The sequence below is a fragment of the Anguilla anguilla genome, chromosome 15 (genome assembly GCF_013347855.1).
Source record: "Anguilla anguilla isolate fAngAng1 chromosome 15, fAngAng1.pri, whole genome shotgun sequence".
NCBI classification, from domain to species: Eukaryota; Metazoa; Chordata; class Actinopteri; order Anguilliformes; family Anguillidae; genus Anguilla; species Anguilla anguilla.
In genome coordinates, this window is record NC_049215.1 from 30,450,484 (window position 1) to 30,468,259 (window position 17,776).

Sequence of the window (17,776 nt, forward strand, 5' to 3'; positions counted from 1 at the left end):
AATAGGTTATATGTGGTGAATCGAAGCTGTGCAGGTTGCTCTGGATAAGAGAATCTTCCGGCTTCCTGAAATGTAAATGTTAACAGCTTTCGTGTGTGTTTCAGGAATATAAGCCATACATGTTCTGGATGAACATGATTGATGCCTTCTACCAAAGCATTGTCTGCTTCTTCATCCCCTACTTTGTGAGTATGTTTCTCTATGCTCATGTTTCTTTGTTTATTTGCTGGTGGCACCGTAGCATCATGGGTAGGGAACTGGGCTTGCAGCTCCCAATGTTGTAGGTTCGATTCCCAGGTTGGAACACTGCTGTCCCTGAACTGTTTAGTTAATATCTATGTGTGTAAAAGCCATTGTGTGTAAAGGGTATGCTGTGGCTAAGATGCCTAAAATGTGACCTGTTTATCTCTTCATTGTTTCTATGAGTTTGATGAACTCTCCTTTTCTTACTTCTGCATGACTTCTCGGTGAGTTTCTGCTCGTGTTTGTGTGAGTTTTGTGTGTGTCTGTTTTCTTTAGCGATTAACATGGTTCTGTCTGTGAGTTCTGTTAGCATTTAACATGGTCCAGTCTCTGTGAGTTCTGCTTGTGGTTGTGTGAGTTCTGTTAGCATCTAACATGGTTCTGTCTGTGAGTTCTGGTCTTATTTGTGTGAGTTCTGTTTTCTTTAGTGTCCAACATAGCTCTGTCTCTGAGTTCTGGTCGTGTTTGTGTGAGTTCTGTTAGCATCTAACATGGTTCTGTCTCTGTGAGTTCTGTTGTGTTTGTGTGAGTTTTGTTTTCTTTAGCATTTAACATGGTTCTGTCTCTGAGTTCTGGTCATGTTTGTGAGAGTTCTGTTTTCTTTAACATCTAACATGGTTCTGTCTGTGTGAGTCCTGCTTGTGTTTGTGTGAGTTCTGTTTTCTTTTGGGTCTAACTTGGTTCTGTCTCTGTGAGTTCTTTTCTTGTTTGTGTGAGTTCTGTTTTCTTTAGTGTCTAACATGGTTTGGTCTCTGTGGCTTCTGATTGTGTTTGTTGCTGTCTGCTTATTTTTGTGAGCTGTATTCTTTAATTTCTAAAACGGCATTGTTTTCTGCTTGAGTTTGTTTTATGGTTTCTTTCTGTTCTGTTATTAGCTTAGGCTGATTTTGGTAACTACAGTAACCCTGCCTGGTTTCTGTGTGTGTTTCCAGTTGTTTCCATTTAAGATCTACATTATCTTTAACCCTACATGGTTTCAGTGTGTTTTTCACTGTGTTAGTGTGAATATATTAACTAGATTTGCGTGGTTATGTTGAAAGTTTGTTTCTTAAGGTTTTTTGTGTGGGTTCATACAGCATTGTGTGGTTTGTGTGAGTTCATATCATAGGGTTGTGTGGTTTGTGTGAGTTCATATCGTGGGGTTGTGTGGTTTGTGTGAGTTCATATTGTAGCGTTGTGGTTTGTGTGAGTTCATATTGTAGTGTTGCGTTGTGGTTTGTGTGAGTTCATATTGTAGCGTTGTGTGGTTTGTGTGAGTTCATTTTGTAGCATGTGGTGTGTGTGAGTTCATATCGTAGCATTGTGTGGTTTGTGTAAGTTCATATCGTAGGGTTGTGTGGTTTGTGTGAGTGTGAGTTTGTACCGTAGCGTTGTGTGGTTTGTATAAGTTCATATTGTAGAGTTGTGTGGTTTGTGTGAGCTGTGAGTTCATATCGTAGAGTTGTGTGGTTTGTGTGAGTTGTGAGTTCATATCGTAAAGTTGTGTGGTTTGTGTGAGTTGTGAGTTCATATCGTAAAGTTGTGTGGTTTGTGTGAGTTGTGAGTTCGTATCGTAGCGTTGTGTGGTTTGTGTGAGTTGTGAGTTCGTATCGTAGCGTTGTGTAATGGCCGTCTCCTCTTCCCCGGGCTGTGTGCCTGTCCCAGGCCTATGCTGACTCAGACGTGGACTTGTTTACATGGGGCACACCCATCACTACTCTGGCCCTCTTCACTATCCTGCTCCACCTGGGCATCGAAACCAAAACATGGGTGAGTGCAGCTCCGTATCTCACACGGCGCTTGCTCTCCTGCCTCAGTAACCCTGCGTGCTTCGCCGAGTCTGTGTTCACCATGCCCCTCTCCCCTCGCCACAGACCTGGCTGAACTGGGCCTCCATCCTCTTCAGCGTCAGCCTGTTTTTTACGGTGGCCCTGTGCTACAACGCCTCCTGCCCCGTCTGCTACCCCCCCTCCAACCCGTACTGGACCATGCAGAGGCTGCTGGGAGACCCGCTCTTCTACCTGCTGTGTGTCATTACCCCGGTGGTGGCCGTGCTGCCCAGGTAAGTGCCTGTGCCTGTGCGGAACACTGGCTCACCTGGTGTTCTCAGTTCCGCACCCTGTGTGATTGGTCAGGTTATCTTTTCTCAATACAGGTTGGCACACATTTTTGCTGACAGATAATAGTAAGACTAGTTGAAAAACTGAAAGATACTTGTACTGGTATCCTAACGTCAGCGAAACTTAGGTACCTCAAATGCATGACAACCAATAGAGATAATTTGTGTGCCTTTCATGAAGGTCATGCTTATGCATGCGCATGAAATAAAAAAAAAAAAGAAGAAGAAATTATACTGGGTGGTAATATTGCACTGTTACACAACCTGTTCACTCGTTGATTCTCGCCCGATTTGTCTGTTAATACCTTCCTTTGTCCCTGCGAATGTTTGATATTAAAAGGCTGTTTTATTCAGAGATTTTTCTGGCACAGCATCAGGCGCTGAGCGACTGGAACAACAGCGCAAGCCGCTTTCAAGTGTGTGTTTCTGTAAGGGCCGTGCGAAGCCCCGATAACTGGGGGGGTGGTGGGGGGGCGCGTTTGATGTTGGGTCCAGTAGCGCTGCCGTGTGAGGAAAGTGCTTCCTGTGTTTTTGGCGGACGTCTCTGAGCGTGGGCGCTCTGCTCTGCTTGTCTCAGATACTTCTACAGGGCCTGCCAGGGCTCCCTGTTCCCCAGCCTGGTACAGGTCGGCCGGCAGCTGGACAAGCTCTCCCCGGAATCCCGCGGAAGCTTCCTGAGCCAGCGGTCCATGTGCGGAGCCCGCGTCCCCCCGTACCCCTTCCCCGGGCCCTTCCCGAAGGAGTACGCCCCCAGCGCCCCGCAGTCCCACCCCTGCCCGACGTGGGGCAGCCCCAACGACTCCAAGCAGCCCATAGACCAGCTGAGGCCGGGCTGCTGCACCCCCCGAGTGTCGGACAGTAAAGAGGGGGGCCCCGACCGGCCCGCACCGGCCGCCTCTCTGGACAAAAGCGCGCCCCGCCCCGCGGAGCCCCCCAGCCCTGCTCGGACCCCCCCCGTCCCGTAGCTCCCCTCGGCCGGACCCCGCCCCGGACCCCGCCCTGGACCCCCCAGACTTCCGGGGGCTGAACTGGACGCCCCCGCCGCCCTTCCCTGAGCGGGACGGGGTGCCTCTGAGGGCCCTGTCTGCGTGTGACCCGCAGCGGGCGGGACGAGGGGAAGGGCGTCACGCCCCAAACGCGCCAGACTGCGCGGAGACGGACGCCCTTTACCCCCACAGAGAGGGCCTCCTCACAACAACGCTCTTATGATCTCTGATCTCCCCCAACGCTGTTCAGATTTGCACGTTCATGGGGAACTCCCACCCTTTCAGGAGGGAAACCCTGCCCAACCCAACCCTAGTTGCATAAAGCTATAAATAGGTACTATATGTATATATATGTGTCATCTCTAAAATGTAAAGAGCCTTATTCAGCTGGATGGATCGGATAAAGCACACTGTATATTTCTTGAGGAAATGTTAGTGGTTTTGACGAGAGGTTGTTTTTTTGTGTTTTTGCTGTCGGTTAATATTTTTTAATGGTTTTATTCAGATTTATCCTATGCAGAATATCACTGGTGATGCTTATGACTTATGACTAGGCATTTAATTAGCTCGTCCTGTTGTGTGTATATAGAGCATCTAAATAAATGTATGACTATTTATGCATGGATGCTTTTATAAAGAAGTAAATTATATGGATTTTTTGCTAATCATAAATGTCTATGATGCAAGTTTGAGTAATTGATCATGTGTGACAGGTCACGGTGTGCTTTAGTTATTTTTTTGGAATGCTCTTCCTAAGTCAGTGTTCTAGAACTCCATTGCTCTCAGTTACCAGTAGTGATTATTACATCAGCATGAGAACGTTCGGTTAAGAACATCCATCCATCCTTCCGTTATCTATACCCGCTTATCCTGGGCAGGGTCGCGGGGGGTGCTGGAGCCTATACCCGGCGTGCGTTGGTTAAGAGGCAGGAGTACACTGGACGGGCCAGTTGAGAACAGTCTAATTGCATATTTGTGATTTGACATCTTAAAGGGTTAGGTGGCATTGGTTGTGGCTCGAGCATGGCATCACCGCTTCTGTCTGACAGGGGATTGGACGGAGTATGAGATGCCATCGCTTGTTAATCCAGATGCAGTTTTGTGGTGCTTCACGAGAGCTGACTGTTTAGCTTTACTTGTGGTTTGTCTATGTGCCTGTGGCAGAAAGAGTGTTTCTAGTCATTAGGCGTTAATAACTTGCAAATGCCTCTTCACCTGTTGAGTTTCAAACTCGGTGTAAGCAAATGGGACAGTGCCCCTTCTTATCAAGCAAAGGACGCCTTCACGATGTGTTTTAGTTCAGTGTCCTCTTCCCCAATGAGTCCGTAAGCTGGACATGTCCGGACATTATAGGCCACATTCTGGAGGACTGTGGAGAAAGCCCGTCAGGTGGCCCGTTAAATAGATGCAGTAACTGTTGTTGTTAGATTATTCACAGTACTGTTCTGCTGCCAGTTCTGCGTCATCACTGGATTGCATCAGAAGATAAAATGAGCATGTGCAAAACAACTGGAGATATTACAGCACACACACCTGTGTAAGTCTGCACACACTGAGGTAACGTTGTGTTTATGCACCATTGAAGGTCACTGGAGCATATCATGGTCTGTCATTAATGAACAAATTAATCAAATCAGTTTAGCCAGCAGCCAAAAATCTTTTGCAGGAAACGGTGACTGATTTCTTTTAACGGTCACTGTGTTTACTATAGGAGCACAAGCTATGTGGCAATGCTAATTACCAAACATACTGTTCTGTTTTTATTTTTATATATCCATTTATTTTATGTTTTTATGTACACAAGCCAGGTTTCCTGGGTTCTTTTAAAATTGTGTTGCCATTCTAATCCACCTGACAAATGTGACCCAGCTGGCCAATAATAGGCTTCTGTCCTTCTGATCGCTGGGTCAGTGGTTGGGTTGGTCTTTGGCGACCCCAGGATATCCTCCAGCTGTAGTTTTGCACACTGAGGTCATATTGGCCTACTGTGTAATTGTGGCGCTGGGTAACGTGTGCTGGAGTAATTAGGGTCCGCACTTCGTCGTGTCTGCCGGTTGCTAAACCCGCGAGGCACCTATGTAATGCTGCTTCTAAACCCCACACGTCTAAGCCTGAACCACATCATGTCCTCTGTGGTTGGTTTGTGGACCAGGAATATTTTTCCGTTGGAAAATCCCCACCCCCTAGGCATAAGCAATAATGATCATGGTCAGACAGTAATGGTCAACCCCATGTTATCTCCATGCTGTATGGGTTATTGTAATTCCAGTGGGGTCAACAATTTGGTCTAGCGCTGGTTAGCTTCACTGAGCCATTAGTATGCTTCAGCATTGGCTGATGTTCAAGTTTCTCTCTTTTTTTTTATTTTGGGGGTGGCTGCCGTTGCTAGGAAACCTCTTACCAGGTTTTGTCCGCCAAAGAAGCCAAGTCACAGAAGCTGTGACGTCACAGAAAAAGGCCAAAGAAATGAATGCGAGAAATGTTTTCTTATGGGGAAAAACTCCAGAATGGACACCAGCCAACAGGAAACGCTGAAGTGTGACTGAGGCCCTGTCGGGTGGCACACACAGACGGCTCACTGTGCTGTCCAGGGATGGAAGGGTGCGGTTGGTGGGATTGTCCCTGTTTCACCGCGCACTCCTCTTATTGGCTGCACACGCAGTCTGTTCCACCAGTGACTGTTCAGCACTGCCGGTGGTGCTTGTGCTGACCGAATGATCTTGACAGAATCCTGTCTGAAGCACCAAAAAAAAAAAACCTTTTCTAGAACAAATTGGGCAGCATTTTTTCCTCTGAATTCAGATGGGTGTCTTTACTCCATTTCAACAGCACACTACCAGTACTGTGTTTAGGACTGAGTGAATGGAATGAGAGAGGAAAAGCCAATGACTGCTTTTTTTTTTCTCTGCTGCAAATTTCACTCAGTCCTTTGTAAACATCCTTTTGCTATCAAAATGACTTAATTAACGGTTCATTTTGATCCAACAGTTCCGTATGTATTGGGTAGGTGTCTTACAAAGGATGGTGGTCCTGGGGAATTTAAGAACTACAAATTAGGTTCACTGTCTCCCCTATGGAAGCTCACGCGGTTCCAGTTTTATGTGTTTTTCCTCACAGTAGACAGGTTTTATAGTCCATAACGCCTAATCATATTTAATATTACTGTGAGATATTTTAAGATCACATCATCAAGTTGTCTGTCTGAATACAGACCTGACTTAAGATCACAGCTGGATCTACTGTGAGATATTTTAAGATCACATCATCAGGTTGTCTGAATATAGACCTGAGATCACAGCTGGCTTGTGGGAGGGAAAGTTTACCATTTGGATTGACCTGTGCTGAATTATGCTGAATTTTGTTTTGACTGAATCTTGAGGTAATGTTATGGCTGAAAGGACCAAATGGGATGTTGCAGTGCCAAATTACTGGATCTCTGTTGTTTCCCAGCTACTTTTGGATCATTTTGAATAACTTGCATCTGTAATGATGAAAGACAGTTGTGAGATTCTACTTAAGATTGGTGTTTACCAATGCTGATGGTTACATGCTCATTATTATGCTAATGCTAATATTGATTATATATGTAACTAGAAAGAGATGCCTGAACATTGATAAGCTATGGGCATTGTCAATCTCTCCCCTTTGCATTTGTTGTTCCACCTTAATTTGAATACTGTGTATTTCTCTTTGAATGTGAGCTTGGACTGTTTTAACATTAATGTTTCACTGAGGGTTCACCGATATCAACGGTAGTTTTAACTCTGGAATTTTTTTTTTTTTACCAAGTCATTTTATAATTTCTGTCAATCAGATATGTTCTATTGTATATTCATTAAATGTAGGTCCTTACTGAAAAGGATAGGATACAGTCCCTTCCCACCATTTCCATTCCTCTCCACTTTCCATTTCTGATAAAGATGCCTGACATGGCAACAGTAACCATGTGGGGGTGGAGCCAGAGGGATGGCTCCAGTTGATTGGATCTTTTAGACTACCAGCGTCGTCTGCTTATGGTCTTGCAGACATTAAGCAGAAATTTGAACTATGTAAATTCCAGGAAAAAGAAAATGGTGATACATAATTTCATTATTAATAGTTAGAGACTGAATACCAGTGATGAGATTTAAGCTGGACTTAAACTCCGACTCATTTGCAATGTACAAGTCCTGGCTGTAGGGTCTGTTGAGAGAGAGCTTTTAATGCTTCTATGGCGAGTCAATTAAGGAGAGGGATAGGATCAATATTCTACCTGTTACAGGATTCAGACCTCTGCCCCCTAGGATAAGAGGATGGAGGATCATGATTATGCATATAGTAAAAGTGTAATATTTCATAAGAATTTTTAATTTCACGCGTTGTCAGCTTTGGGACAGACTTCAGGAACACTAGGCCTGTGTTTGTGCAGAAAACCCCAGTTAAGTGGTCCCCTGAGCTGGGTTTGACTTCCTACTAAGGAGTGTCAAAAACATTCAAAGGTTTTTAAAAAAAAAAAAAAAAAAGTATTTATTTTTATATATTTTTTTGAGACTGAAAAATCAGCTTTTTTTTTTTTTTTTTTTTTGAAAGGTTACATTCTTTGCCTTGTCACAGGGCGTGACACCAAGCGGCTTCCTGTGTACACGGCTCGCCTTCAAAGAACTCTAAACTCCAGGAGTGGCGTGTCATTGTGTAGCCTGAAACTCTCCCACAGGCAACTCAGCTGGTGACTTCCCTAATACGTGCAGCTTAGCTCTCCACCAGTACTGTCTCATCAAGACCATCGCAAAAAAATATAAATAAATTTAAAAAATGAATTATGCTATGGAAGTCCGACAGGTGTGTCACAACCTTTATTCAATTGCTGTTGAGTAAGTGCTTCTGTTCCTGGCTAAATATGTTGGGTTGATTGCAAATAAACTTGTAAGCCATAATTATAATTTTGTGTAAGTGATATTTCTTATAGTTTTTACTTTAAGTTAAACACTGGCATTAGGTTGTGCGCTTGTGAATATAAAGTAATGCATTGGTGTTCTTTGATGGAATGTCCAGCTAAAGCATTTCTTGCAGTGACTTACCCAAAAATTAAAAGTCTTTGCCATCCCAGTGGAAAAACAAAATTCCTGCCTATGCCTACTGTGAATTTTGGCAGGAATCTGTCTGCTTAGAAATAGTACTCTCCCTTGATACGGTTATCTGAAAAACAGCTGATATGGCCTTTATAATATAAATATGACAAAATATAAATTTACTCTTGAGTGAATCAGTGTAAACATCTTTTTTGTTATTCAACAGATTCAAATGTGTGTGCCCACACATCTGCCCAGAATCTACTCTATCTCCATCTACTCCGTAAGCCTGCGAAGCTGGTATAAAAAAAAATAACAGTAGCCTACTGTGTCCATAGCGGAAAGAAACTGGAGCCGTGACATCATGTCAAGAACCAAGGAAGGTATGACCATAGACAGAATATAGACGATGACGTGTGGCGGGTTTTTGTTGGATATTACCACTATGACCACCAGGGGGAAGCAACGTTCGTTACTGTTCAATCTTACGTGCGGAACAAAAGCGCATTGCTCCTTGACACGTCACGTACCTGTGATCTTACTGCTTTAGGACTTAACCTTGAACAATGGAAGAAAGCCTGTTATATCTTGCCTGACCAAATCCACCGAGCCAAGGATTGTAATGATTCGTGTGTTGTCTTTAAGGCAGGATTTAGTCAGACTAGATTGTCTATTGTAGATACCAACCTCATACAGTGTAGCCTACTCTACTGCATGTGCAATATTGAAGTCACTCCTAGACACTTTACTGATAGAGTTTCGGAAAAATGACTTGCTTGAATAAGTCATTAATTTCAATAAACTTGTATTTTTCCTTCTAATGTTCAATAGCTTATGATCCTGATACGCGGATATGTGACTGCGGATATTTGTCACTGACACGTTTTTCCCTGCATGCCAGGAGTTTAAAGTCATTTGTTGAAAAATCTTTGTAGAAATGCCTCTGCCCTATTCATGGGTAGAATTTTTGCTGAGTTGTTTTTACATTCATGCCAGTAGACGACGGGGGCGCTAGAAGCACAGGGTATTGTTTGAAAAGCTCAATTTGCTGAATTTCAGCACAAAGTTCATTTCGCATGTAGGCTACAGGGTACAGTTAACTGCCAACATTACGTATTATAAAGACAGACAATCTGGCCGGAATATTATTCGTAGCAGGTCACCCTCCGTGAAGAACAGGTAATTCGTCTGTTCAGACTGCGTCAAGCGTCGCGAGTGTATAGAAATGCAACAAACTTTGACAGTTTGTGCAGAAATTGTTTCATTGTAACTAAGAATGGCGCAAAACTTGTAGGTCTATGCGTTGTGATTACCATACAGAAAAATAAAGTTGATTGTTCAATGGATGGTGAATAACCTGACAATTGCAAAACAATTGCAAACAAAACTCTGAGGACAGACCGACGAAAGTGTGTTTCAAGTGTGTTAATTTCAGTGAGTGTATGTTTTTCTATTTAAGTGAACCCTGCTTTAATCTGAATTATACTGGAGTTCTACTTTGGTTAGGTAGAGTCACATCTGTCTGATTCCACTTGCAAACGCACATGCAGCGGTATCGTTAATGGGTGCGTTCCACTGGAAAGAGAGCCGCTTAGAATTTCCGGTGGCCAATCATGTGACATGCATACACAAGGTTATGGTGGACATGTTAACGGTAGATGAATACACTTACTAATCACATGTCGAGTTTAAAGTAATTTATTTCGGTTAGTTGTCAATGAGTATAGAGCAACCTAAAGAACAGTTTTTTTCCTTGCGCACAAAATGCAGGCATGCCACTGGAACTGGTTCATGCTTTTTTCACAGTGTTACTGTATTAGTTCGCAGACATCTCGATTCCGTTAGATGCGTGCGTGTGTATGTGATAAATGCATTGAGATTCATTGCCATTTAAACGAGCATAATTATTTCAGAATATGAGAGGTAACGGGTAGCATAATGAGTGAAATTGTGTTGAAGAGCTTGCGGTAACTCTGCTAAATGAAGCAAATCGCTGTTGCAGAAAATGTCGTCCATCAAAGTAGAGTGCGTGATTGACGAGAGGAGTTCGATCGGCGAGGGCCCGGTTTGGGAAGAGAAGGATGGAACGCTGCTTTTTGTTGACATCACAGGCCAACGGATCAGCAGGTGGAACCCCGAAACTAAGCAGACCGAGAGTATGACAACGGGTGAGTTGTGCTCAAGGACTGAAGGCAGAGTTTCCCCCCCCCCCAGTTTCTATCTCAGCACGTTAGTTTATGAGTGTATTCTTGAATTTCTGCTTAGTGTTAAGACGGGATGGGCAGAATGTTATTACATGGGCTTAGAAACATCTGCAGAGAATACAGAGGGGGAACGTAATAACACCGTTAGGCTATTTTGTGAATGTATTTTTACATTTACAATTTTAGAAATAGATTGTTGGTAGAATTTTTGGGGTCATTTGCCAGTCATTTAAACAAAGATACCATGCGATTCTGTATTTGAAAAGAGCATGTAATACTAAAACAAATCTTATTGCAATGGCCTCTTTATTTAGTAATTTAGAATCATACATTCTAACCTCTATTTATGTAATGAGAAAGTCCAGCAAGGTTATGGCATAGTAGGTGAAGCGTTTGTGTAAGCCTGTGTGTTAGCCAAAATGGCTAAACAGACCCGGCAATAGAAAGGCTATTGGCCCAATAATTATATTTCTCTAAGGGAAGTCACAGTGGCATTTTGCTGTCATATTACATTTAAAGAGTAGTTCAGTCAGCAGATGTACAAAGCACAGAAAATGCTGAATTATTTCTCAAGATGCAGTGAAATGAACGTACTACCCTATACGTGTCATTAAGCTGACGGGACTGTCAGAGCTAAGAGGGGCTTTGGCCAGGTATCTCTTCCTAAAACGCCACCTCAAATCCAGTGGAGCTTGCACTGGGATTTGGCAATGAGGGGTTCACTGAACTGGGAATGTGGGGGAAATCATCCTTTTTGAATCTAAATGGGACTTGTGCAAAAATTATAACAAACAAACAAAAAAAAAACCCTGAAAGAAATAGAAAACTTATCAAAATACATGGGGTTCAGTGCTGTACAATAGTTAGGGAACTGGGCTAGTAACCTAAATGGTCGCAGGTTTGATTCCCCGGTAGGACACTGCTATTGTATCATTGGACAAGATTCCATAGCTGATTTACTTCAGTTCATCCATCCGTATAAATGGACACTATGTTGCAATGAAAAAGGTTGTGTAACTTGCTCTGGGAAAGAGCGTCTGATACAAGCCCGTAACGTTCACCCGGCAGAGAGGTGTGTGGGTGCTGTAGTCCCGCGGAGGTCCGGTGGATATGTCATGGCAGAGGGAACTCGCTTTGCTGCGGTGGATTGGGAGAAGAAGACTTCCACAACGATTGCCCATGTGGACGGCGACAAGCCCAACAACCGCTTCAACGATGGCAAAGTGGACCCGGCTGGCAGGTTTTTTGCAGGTGAAGAGATGAAGTGAAACTTCAACTGCAATACTTTTTACTTGTATGCTTAATACACAAGGGTTCTCTCCCTGGCGTGATTGTTTCCTGTTAGGGGGGTAGTTTAAATTCAGTTCAGTTGCCTCTGTGTAACCGTTTTTACGGATAAAATGCCACTTCACAGAAAAATATAAGATAGGAACTTGGGAAAGACCTAGCCTGAACTGCTCTAAAAACTGCAAGTCAGGTGAAAAAAGCTCCATTGGGAAGAAACTTCTCAAACACTTCAGTTTGATTGATTTATTTTTTGGGACGGTGGGTTATTTCATTTTCCCCGCTGTAAATGCTTGGTAAATCCTGTCTAGGTTGATTTTGTGATGTAGGCTTGATGCAGTTGGCATAGTGGTGAAATAAGATGGCCTTTTAAATTATTCTTAAATTCTCCTTTATGCTGTGTGTGGGCATTATATGTGTGTGTATGTGTGTTTGTTATATGTGTGTGTGTTATAAATGTGTGTGTGTGTGTGTGTGTAATCTGCCCAGGTACCATGGCTTTGGAAGTGCGGCCTGCGGTGTTGGAGAGGAAGCAGGGCTCCCTGTACACGCTTCACTCAGACCACACCGTGGTTAAACACTTTGACCAGGTGGACATCTCCAATGGCCTGGACTGGTCCACCGATCACAAAATCTTCTACTACATCGACAGCTTGTCCTTCATGGTGGAAGCCTTTGACTATGACATACAGACAGGAAGTATCTGTGAGTAGAGACTACATTTTGCATTAAAAAGCATATCATTTACTTAATTACTGCTGCAGCCAAACACATTTCTTCAAGGACCTTATGCCTTATTTATAGTGTGTACTCACTTAAGGTTATTTCAGCCGATACCCACAACTGCAAAATTCTTCTGTATGCCACCTCTTTTGCTTATGTGCTGACAGAATACAATGTCCAGTCACTACAACCCGATCTTGAATGGTATATTAATATGTATTTGTATATCTGTGTTCAGAAGATGGGTGTCATGGGTTCTACCTGTGGGCTCATGCTAGGACACCATTCAGCGTAGTGATGTAGCCTGATGCTGAACTGTGAGTGTGAATCATGCCAGTGCTGAAAACATATAGAGGCCACCAGCATTCACTTGGAATGATGTCCCAAAATGATGGGGGAAGTTACAGCAGAGACGTAGGCCTGTAATTACAACTGGAAGAAATTAAATCAGGCAAGATGCTTTAAAAAAAGAAAAAAAGAAAAAAAAAAAGAAAAAGGGATTTTATGATAATTAAAACTGGTTGGCATTGATGACAGTGGGATTTGGTGAAAGTGACACGAGGGGGTGTGCGCCTTTCTGATTGGTCAGAGAGAGGGAATAGCGGTTGTGTTTCTCACGAGCGGTCTGTGAAGGTAACCGTCGGAGGGTCTACGCCCTGGAGGAGGACGAGGGAATCCCAGATGGCATGTGCATCGACTCGGAAGGGAAGCTGTGGGTGGCCTGCTACAATGGCGGGAGAGTGGTCCGCATCGACCCGCAGACAGGTGTGTGTGTGTGTGTGTGTGTGCGCATACATGTATATCTGTGTGTAAGTGTGTGTGTGTGTGTGTGCGCATGTAAATCTGTGTGCGTGTGTGTGTGTGTGTGTGTGTGTGTGTGTGTGTGTGTGTGTGTGCGTGTGCGCATGTAAATCTGTGTGCGTGTGTGTGTGTGTGCGTGTGTGTGTGTGTGTGTGTGTGTGTGTGTGTGTGCGCATGTAAATCTGTGTGCGTGTGTGTGTGTGTGTGTGTGTTTGTGTGTGCATGTAAATCTGTGTGCGTGTGTGTGTGTGTGTGTGCGCATGTATGTATGTCTGTGTGTAAGTGTTTGTGTTTGTGTGTGCGTGTTTGTGTTTGTGTGTGCATGTAAATCTGTGTGTGTGTGTGTGTATGCATGTAAATCTGTGTGCGTGTTTGTTCGTGTGTGTGTGTGTGTGTGTGTGTGTGTGTGTGTGTGAATATATGTATATTCGTGTGTGTCTATGTGTACTAGTGTACATGTATATCTGTGTGTGTGTGAGAGAGAGCGACTGAGTGACTGTGCCTGTGTGTGTGTGTGTGTGTGTGTGTGTTTGTGTGTGCATATATGTATATCCGTGGGTGTCTATGTGTACTAGTGTGCATACATGTATATCTGTGTGTGTGTGAGAGAGAGCGACTGAGTGACTGTGCCTGTGTGTGTGTGTGTGTGTGTGTGTGTGTGTGCATGTGCATGCGTGCGTGTCAAAGCTGATGAAAGCTGAATATTGTTTCAGTACATATCCACCTATATAAATACACTATGGGCCTGTTTTACAGACACAACTGTATTAAACCTTGTCCTAAATAAAATTCAGTTTTGAATGTAGATTCTCCAAACAAAACTCAGTCTAGTCCAGGACTAAGCTTAACCTGTGTGTGTGAAACCAGCCCTAAATGTAAAGAATGTAAGCTGTGTACGTCACTCTGGATAAGGGCGTCTGCTAAATTCCTGAAGTGCATTTTTCAGGCACACGTATGCAGACGGTGAAGTTGCCTGTGGATAAAACCACTTCCTGCTGCTTTGGCGGAAGGGACTACTCTGACCTGTATGTCACATCTGCTTACAAGGGAATGGACCAGGACTACCTGGCAAAACAACCTCAAACAGGATGCGTATTCAGGGTAAACGATGACTGGACTGCATTCAATTCATTTCTGAGAAAATTGATCTGTTACATTGTGCATCATGTGGCTATGAAGGACGGTTTATCCCATGTTTGCATCGTCAGTGTTAACAATTAATATCAAAATGTGAATTTATCCATGGATTCAGATGAGAAATGTTTGAAATGTTCTTTTTTTTCCTACAGATCACTGGATTGGGTGTGAAAGGGATTCCCTCAAACGCGTTTGCTGGGTAAACCGGTGAACGGCGACTGTGAAATCTGTCTGTGATCGATCTACGCTAAATGATAGGAGACGACACGTCAAAATAAATTTTCCTTCCCATGAATGTCTCACCATTTCATGGTGATCTCACGGTGTTGCCAAACCACAGTTCAAAATCCAAATCAAATTGGGAAAGAGGTAGATGCACAAAACCTTGGTGTCTAGCTGCTAAAATGGTAATTTTCTGTCACATTTAAAATGATTATATAATGATCATGACACCTAAAGCAGGTGTGTTGGGACTGGCACTGATGTTGCTAATTCACCCAGTGTTAATGGCGTGTAAATGATACCATTACTAAGGCCCAACTGGCAACAGTATTCAGCTGTATACGGACATAGAGGATCCTTGTCTATTATTCCACTGCTGTGCTGTGTTCAGTCATACATTTGGTATTTAGAAGCCAAATACTTTCGCTAGACTGTCAGTTTTGACCAGACCGTAAAATCGCAGTGCAAAGAGAGTTGCGCTGTACTGGCCTTAGCCCCTCTGCTTTCAGCAGGACTTGTCAGGTTCTCGACAGCCAGGGCAAGCATATTACATTACAGGCATTTAGCAGACGCTCTTATCCAGAGCGACTTACACAACTTTTACATTGTATCCATTTATACAGCTGGATATATACTGAAGCAATTTCGGTTAAGTACCTTGCTCAAGGGTACAACGGCAGTGTCCTTACCCGGGAATTGAACCTGCGACCTTTCGGTTACAGTCTATCCTGACGGTTGAGCCATGGTGTCACACACAGACCCTTTGGGCTGTTTAGCACATGTAGTGACAAGATGAGACAAGACTGATGATGAAGGGCAAATTATCTTGTTGTTGAGCTCACTGAAAGTCCGCAGTCTAGCAACAGGAACGGCTTGCGCAGCTGAGACAAACCAACGTAGTGACATCACAGCCTAGCTTGTTCCAAGATGTCTGCACCCTAGTGCTAGTCTGAGTGCTAGTGCTAGCAAATTTCTGTTTATTTTTCCAGCCAAAACAGGTCAATTTCAGATTTTAATGCAGGGCCATGTTTTATCTACGGTAAAAAGCAAATAAACCAGAGTGCTTCCACGTATTCTTTAAAAATGTGCTCAGCACGCTTAAGCCAATCATTGAGTTGTAGTTCACCAGAAAATGTGCATTTCAATTAGATTCAGCATCACACTTAACTTTTTGTGCATTTGCCCCATACTTCTGTGTTTTGTTTAAAATTATAATTGCACTTGGTGTTGGTACTGTGTTTTGCCGAGCTGCCCAACCATATTCCTGGAACTCTACTGTCCTGCTCCTGCAGGTTTTCATTTCAACCATAATTTGGCACCCCTGATTCTACTAATTTGCAGTTTAGTGAGATCTTTAGCTGTTGAATGATGTGTGCTTTGTTAGGGTTGGAATGAAAACCTACAGGATCGTAGATCTCCAGGAACAGGGTTGGGCTGCCCTGGTGTATTGAGTCTTGAGGACAGAGAAATTATAGTATGATAAAATCATAGGTGGATGGATGGATGGATGGATGTATGGATGACAGACTGAGAGAAATCACAGGATGATATAAGGATGATATAACTACAGACAAATCACTGTGTAATATAACTACAAACATAAATCACTGTATGATATAACTACAGTCATACATCACAGTACTCCAGAATGTAAATCTGTAAAGTGAATTATGAAAAGACTTGTGATGGGCCAGTATGCTTTGATTTTGACTCAGTTTGACTTTCACTTTGGATCTGTGGAGCATCCATTGAAGTTCATATGGTAATGATAACTTAATGCACTGTTGCCATGAATTAACCAATACCAGCATTTTGTAATAGAAAATATTGTTTTATCAGCATTTAAACAAATGCATTAGTTTGAGGATCTACATTTGCTTGTGTACAATTTACAGAAAAATACATCCTAAAACGTGATTGTTAAATTATTCAGAGAAGTCATCTGTCCTGTCACAGGAACATCTTTAGGAGATCTGTTGATCTGCTGAGTTTCTCCTGTAAAAATTTATATTTACTGTATAAAAAGATAATTTGTCTTGATTGAAAATGATGTAGGCTGCTTAAACTGTATTTTAGCTCATTAAAATAATTATTTACTTAACAGTAGAACCTCAGAGATAAGAACTCTCCAGGAGTGGGGGTTGGAAATGGTCATGATGGTAATATTCAAAGTGAAGTCCACCATTTAAAATCTGCACCAATTATTGGTATTTACTGTATAATGTTTTTTTAATTTTAAAAATTAAAACATTGCAAACCAAGTTATGTTAAGAACATAGCCTATGTGTGTTGATTACAGAGAAACGGAAAGCCGTTGACCAAGAAAGCCTGCTTGGGGAAAGCTTGTCACATTTTCACCTGGACAAAACCAGACACATTTTTATAAGTGGTACAATGTGCTTTATTCTGCAATTTGTGCAGTTTTTCAACAAACCTCACATATAATCCCATAACTGTTTTTTATAGACTTTAAGTAAGGTACATCTATAATCTTAGATGGGTCACCATTGAAAATGTTGATAATGTTGATTGTTCTTGCCTCTGAAAACAGGTTGTTGCATACTCTGTTCGTTTGACCAGTCCATAACTCTGAATTTCCTTTGTCAGAATCATATCTTTCAGGTTGGACTGCATATTTGTGTTGTCTTTATTTAACCAACTGTAATAGTATGCGCACTATTGTAGCAACTAAAATGTTCTAGGGTTGGATCAACAGTATTTGGCTTATTGGGTAATTGGACCAATAAAATTGGAATAAAAGCTGTTGTACGGAATCCCTCCAGTCAATGAGTTAAACATAGATTTGTAATTTATGCTGCTGATTGTTCTCTTGGGAGTGATGGATTGAAAAGTGAATGTTCCACATGATAACGTTTGTGTTTCCACTCTGTGCGTGCCTTGCGTGTGTATTGGGTTCTGCTATTGCCAAACCTTTGTCATTATTTCAAAGTACTAGGCCTGTGAGTATATAAGATATTAACACATTGTTGTTCAATAAATTATAATAAATATATTCGAGGGGGAACTGGC

At 42.7% G+C, this 17,776-nt stretch overlaps 2 protein-coding genes across 6 annotated transcripts in view; both read left to right on the top strand.

The window, feature by feature from the left end:
• The window catches only part of atp10a (ATPase phospholipid transporting 10A), a 30,334-nt gene extending 22,088 nt beyond the window's left edge, over positions 1 to 8,246 (top strand). Inside the window, exons 18-21 of one of the 2 annotated variants that reach the window (XM_035394220.1) lie at positions 105 to 185; positions 1,888 to 1,992; positions 2,097 to 2,284; positions 2,919 to 8,246. In XM_035394220.1, coding sequence (XP_035250111.1) covers positions 105 to 185; positions 1,888 to 1,992; positions 2,097 to 2,284; positions 2,919 to 3,306 — 762 coding nt within the window. In that variant the 3' untranslated portion in view covers positions 3,307 to 8,246. Of the gene's footprint in view, positions 1 to 104; positions 186 to 1,887; positions 1,993 to 2,096; positions 2,285 to 2,918 lie in introns of those variants that run through there. The other variant, XM_035394221.1, reaches the window with a different exon arrangement.
• Positions 8,247 to 8,734: 488 nt separating this feature from the next.
• On the top strand, positions 8,735 to 14,816 carry rgn (regucalcin). Of its 4 annotated transcripts, none has more exons than XM_035394226.1 (7): positions 8,735 to 8,758; positions 10,378 to 10,543; positions 11,648 to 11,830; positions 12,353 to 12,568; positions 13,220 to 13,351; positions 14,334 to 14,488; positions 14,677 to 14,816. In XM_035394226.1, the coding sequence occupies exons 2-7, from the start codon at positions 10,381 to 10,383 to the stop codon at positions 14,725 to 14,727; spliced, it is 900 nt and encodes a 299-aa protein (XP_035250117.1). In that variant the 5' UTR covers positions 8,735 to 8,758; positions 10,378 to 10,380; the 3' UTR covers positions 14,728 to 14,816. The 4 variants fall into 4 exon arrangements, with proteins under 4 accessions (XP_035250117.1, XP_035250115.1, XP_035250116.1 ...); XM_035394224.1 differs by lacking the exon at positions 8,735 to 8,758 and adding an exon at positions 9,370 to 9,554; XM_035394225.1 differs by lacking the exon at positions 8,735 to 8,758 and adding an exon at positions 9,618 to 9,809.
• The last annotated feature ends 2,960 nt before the right edge of the window (positions 14,817 to 17,776 follow it).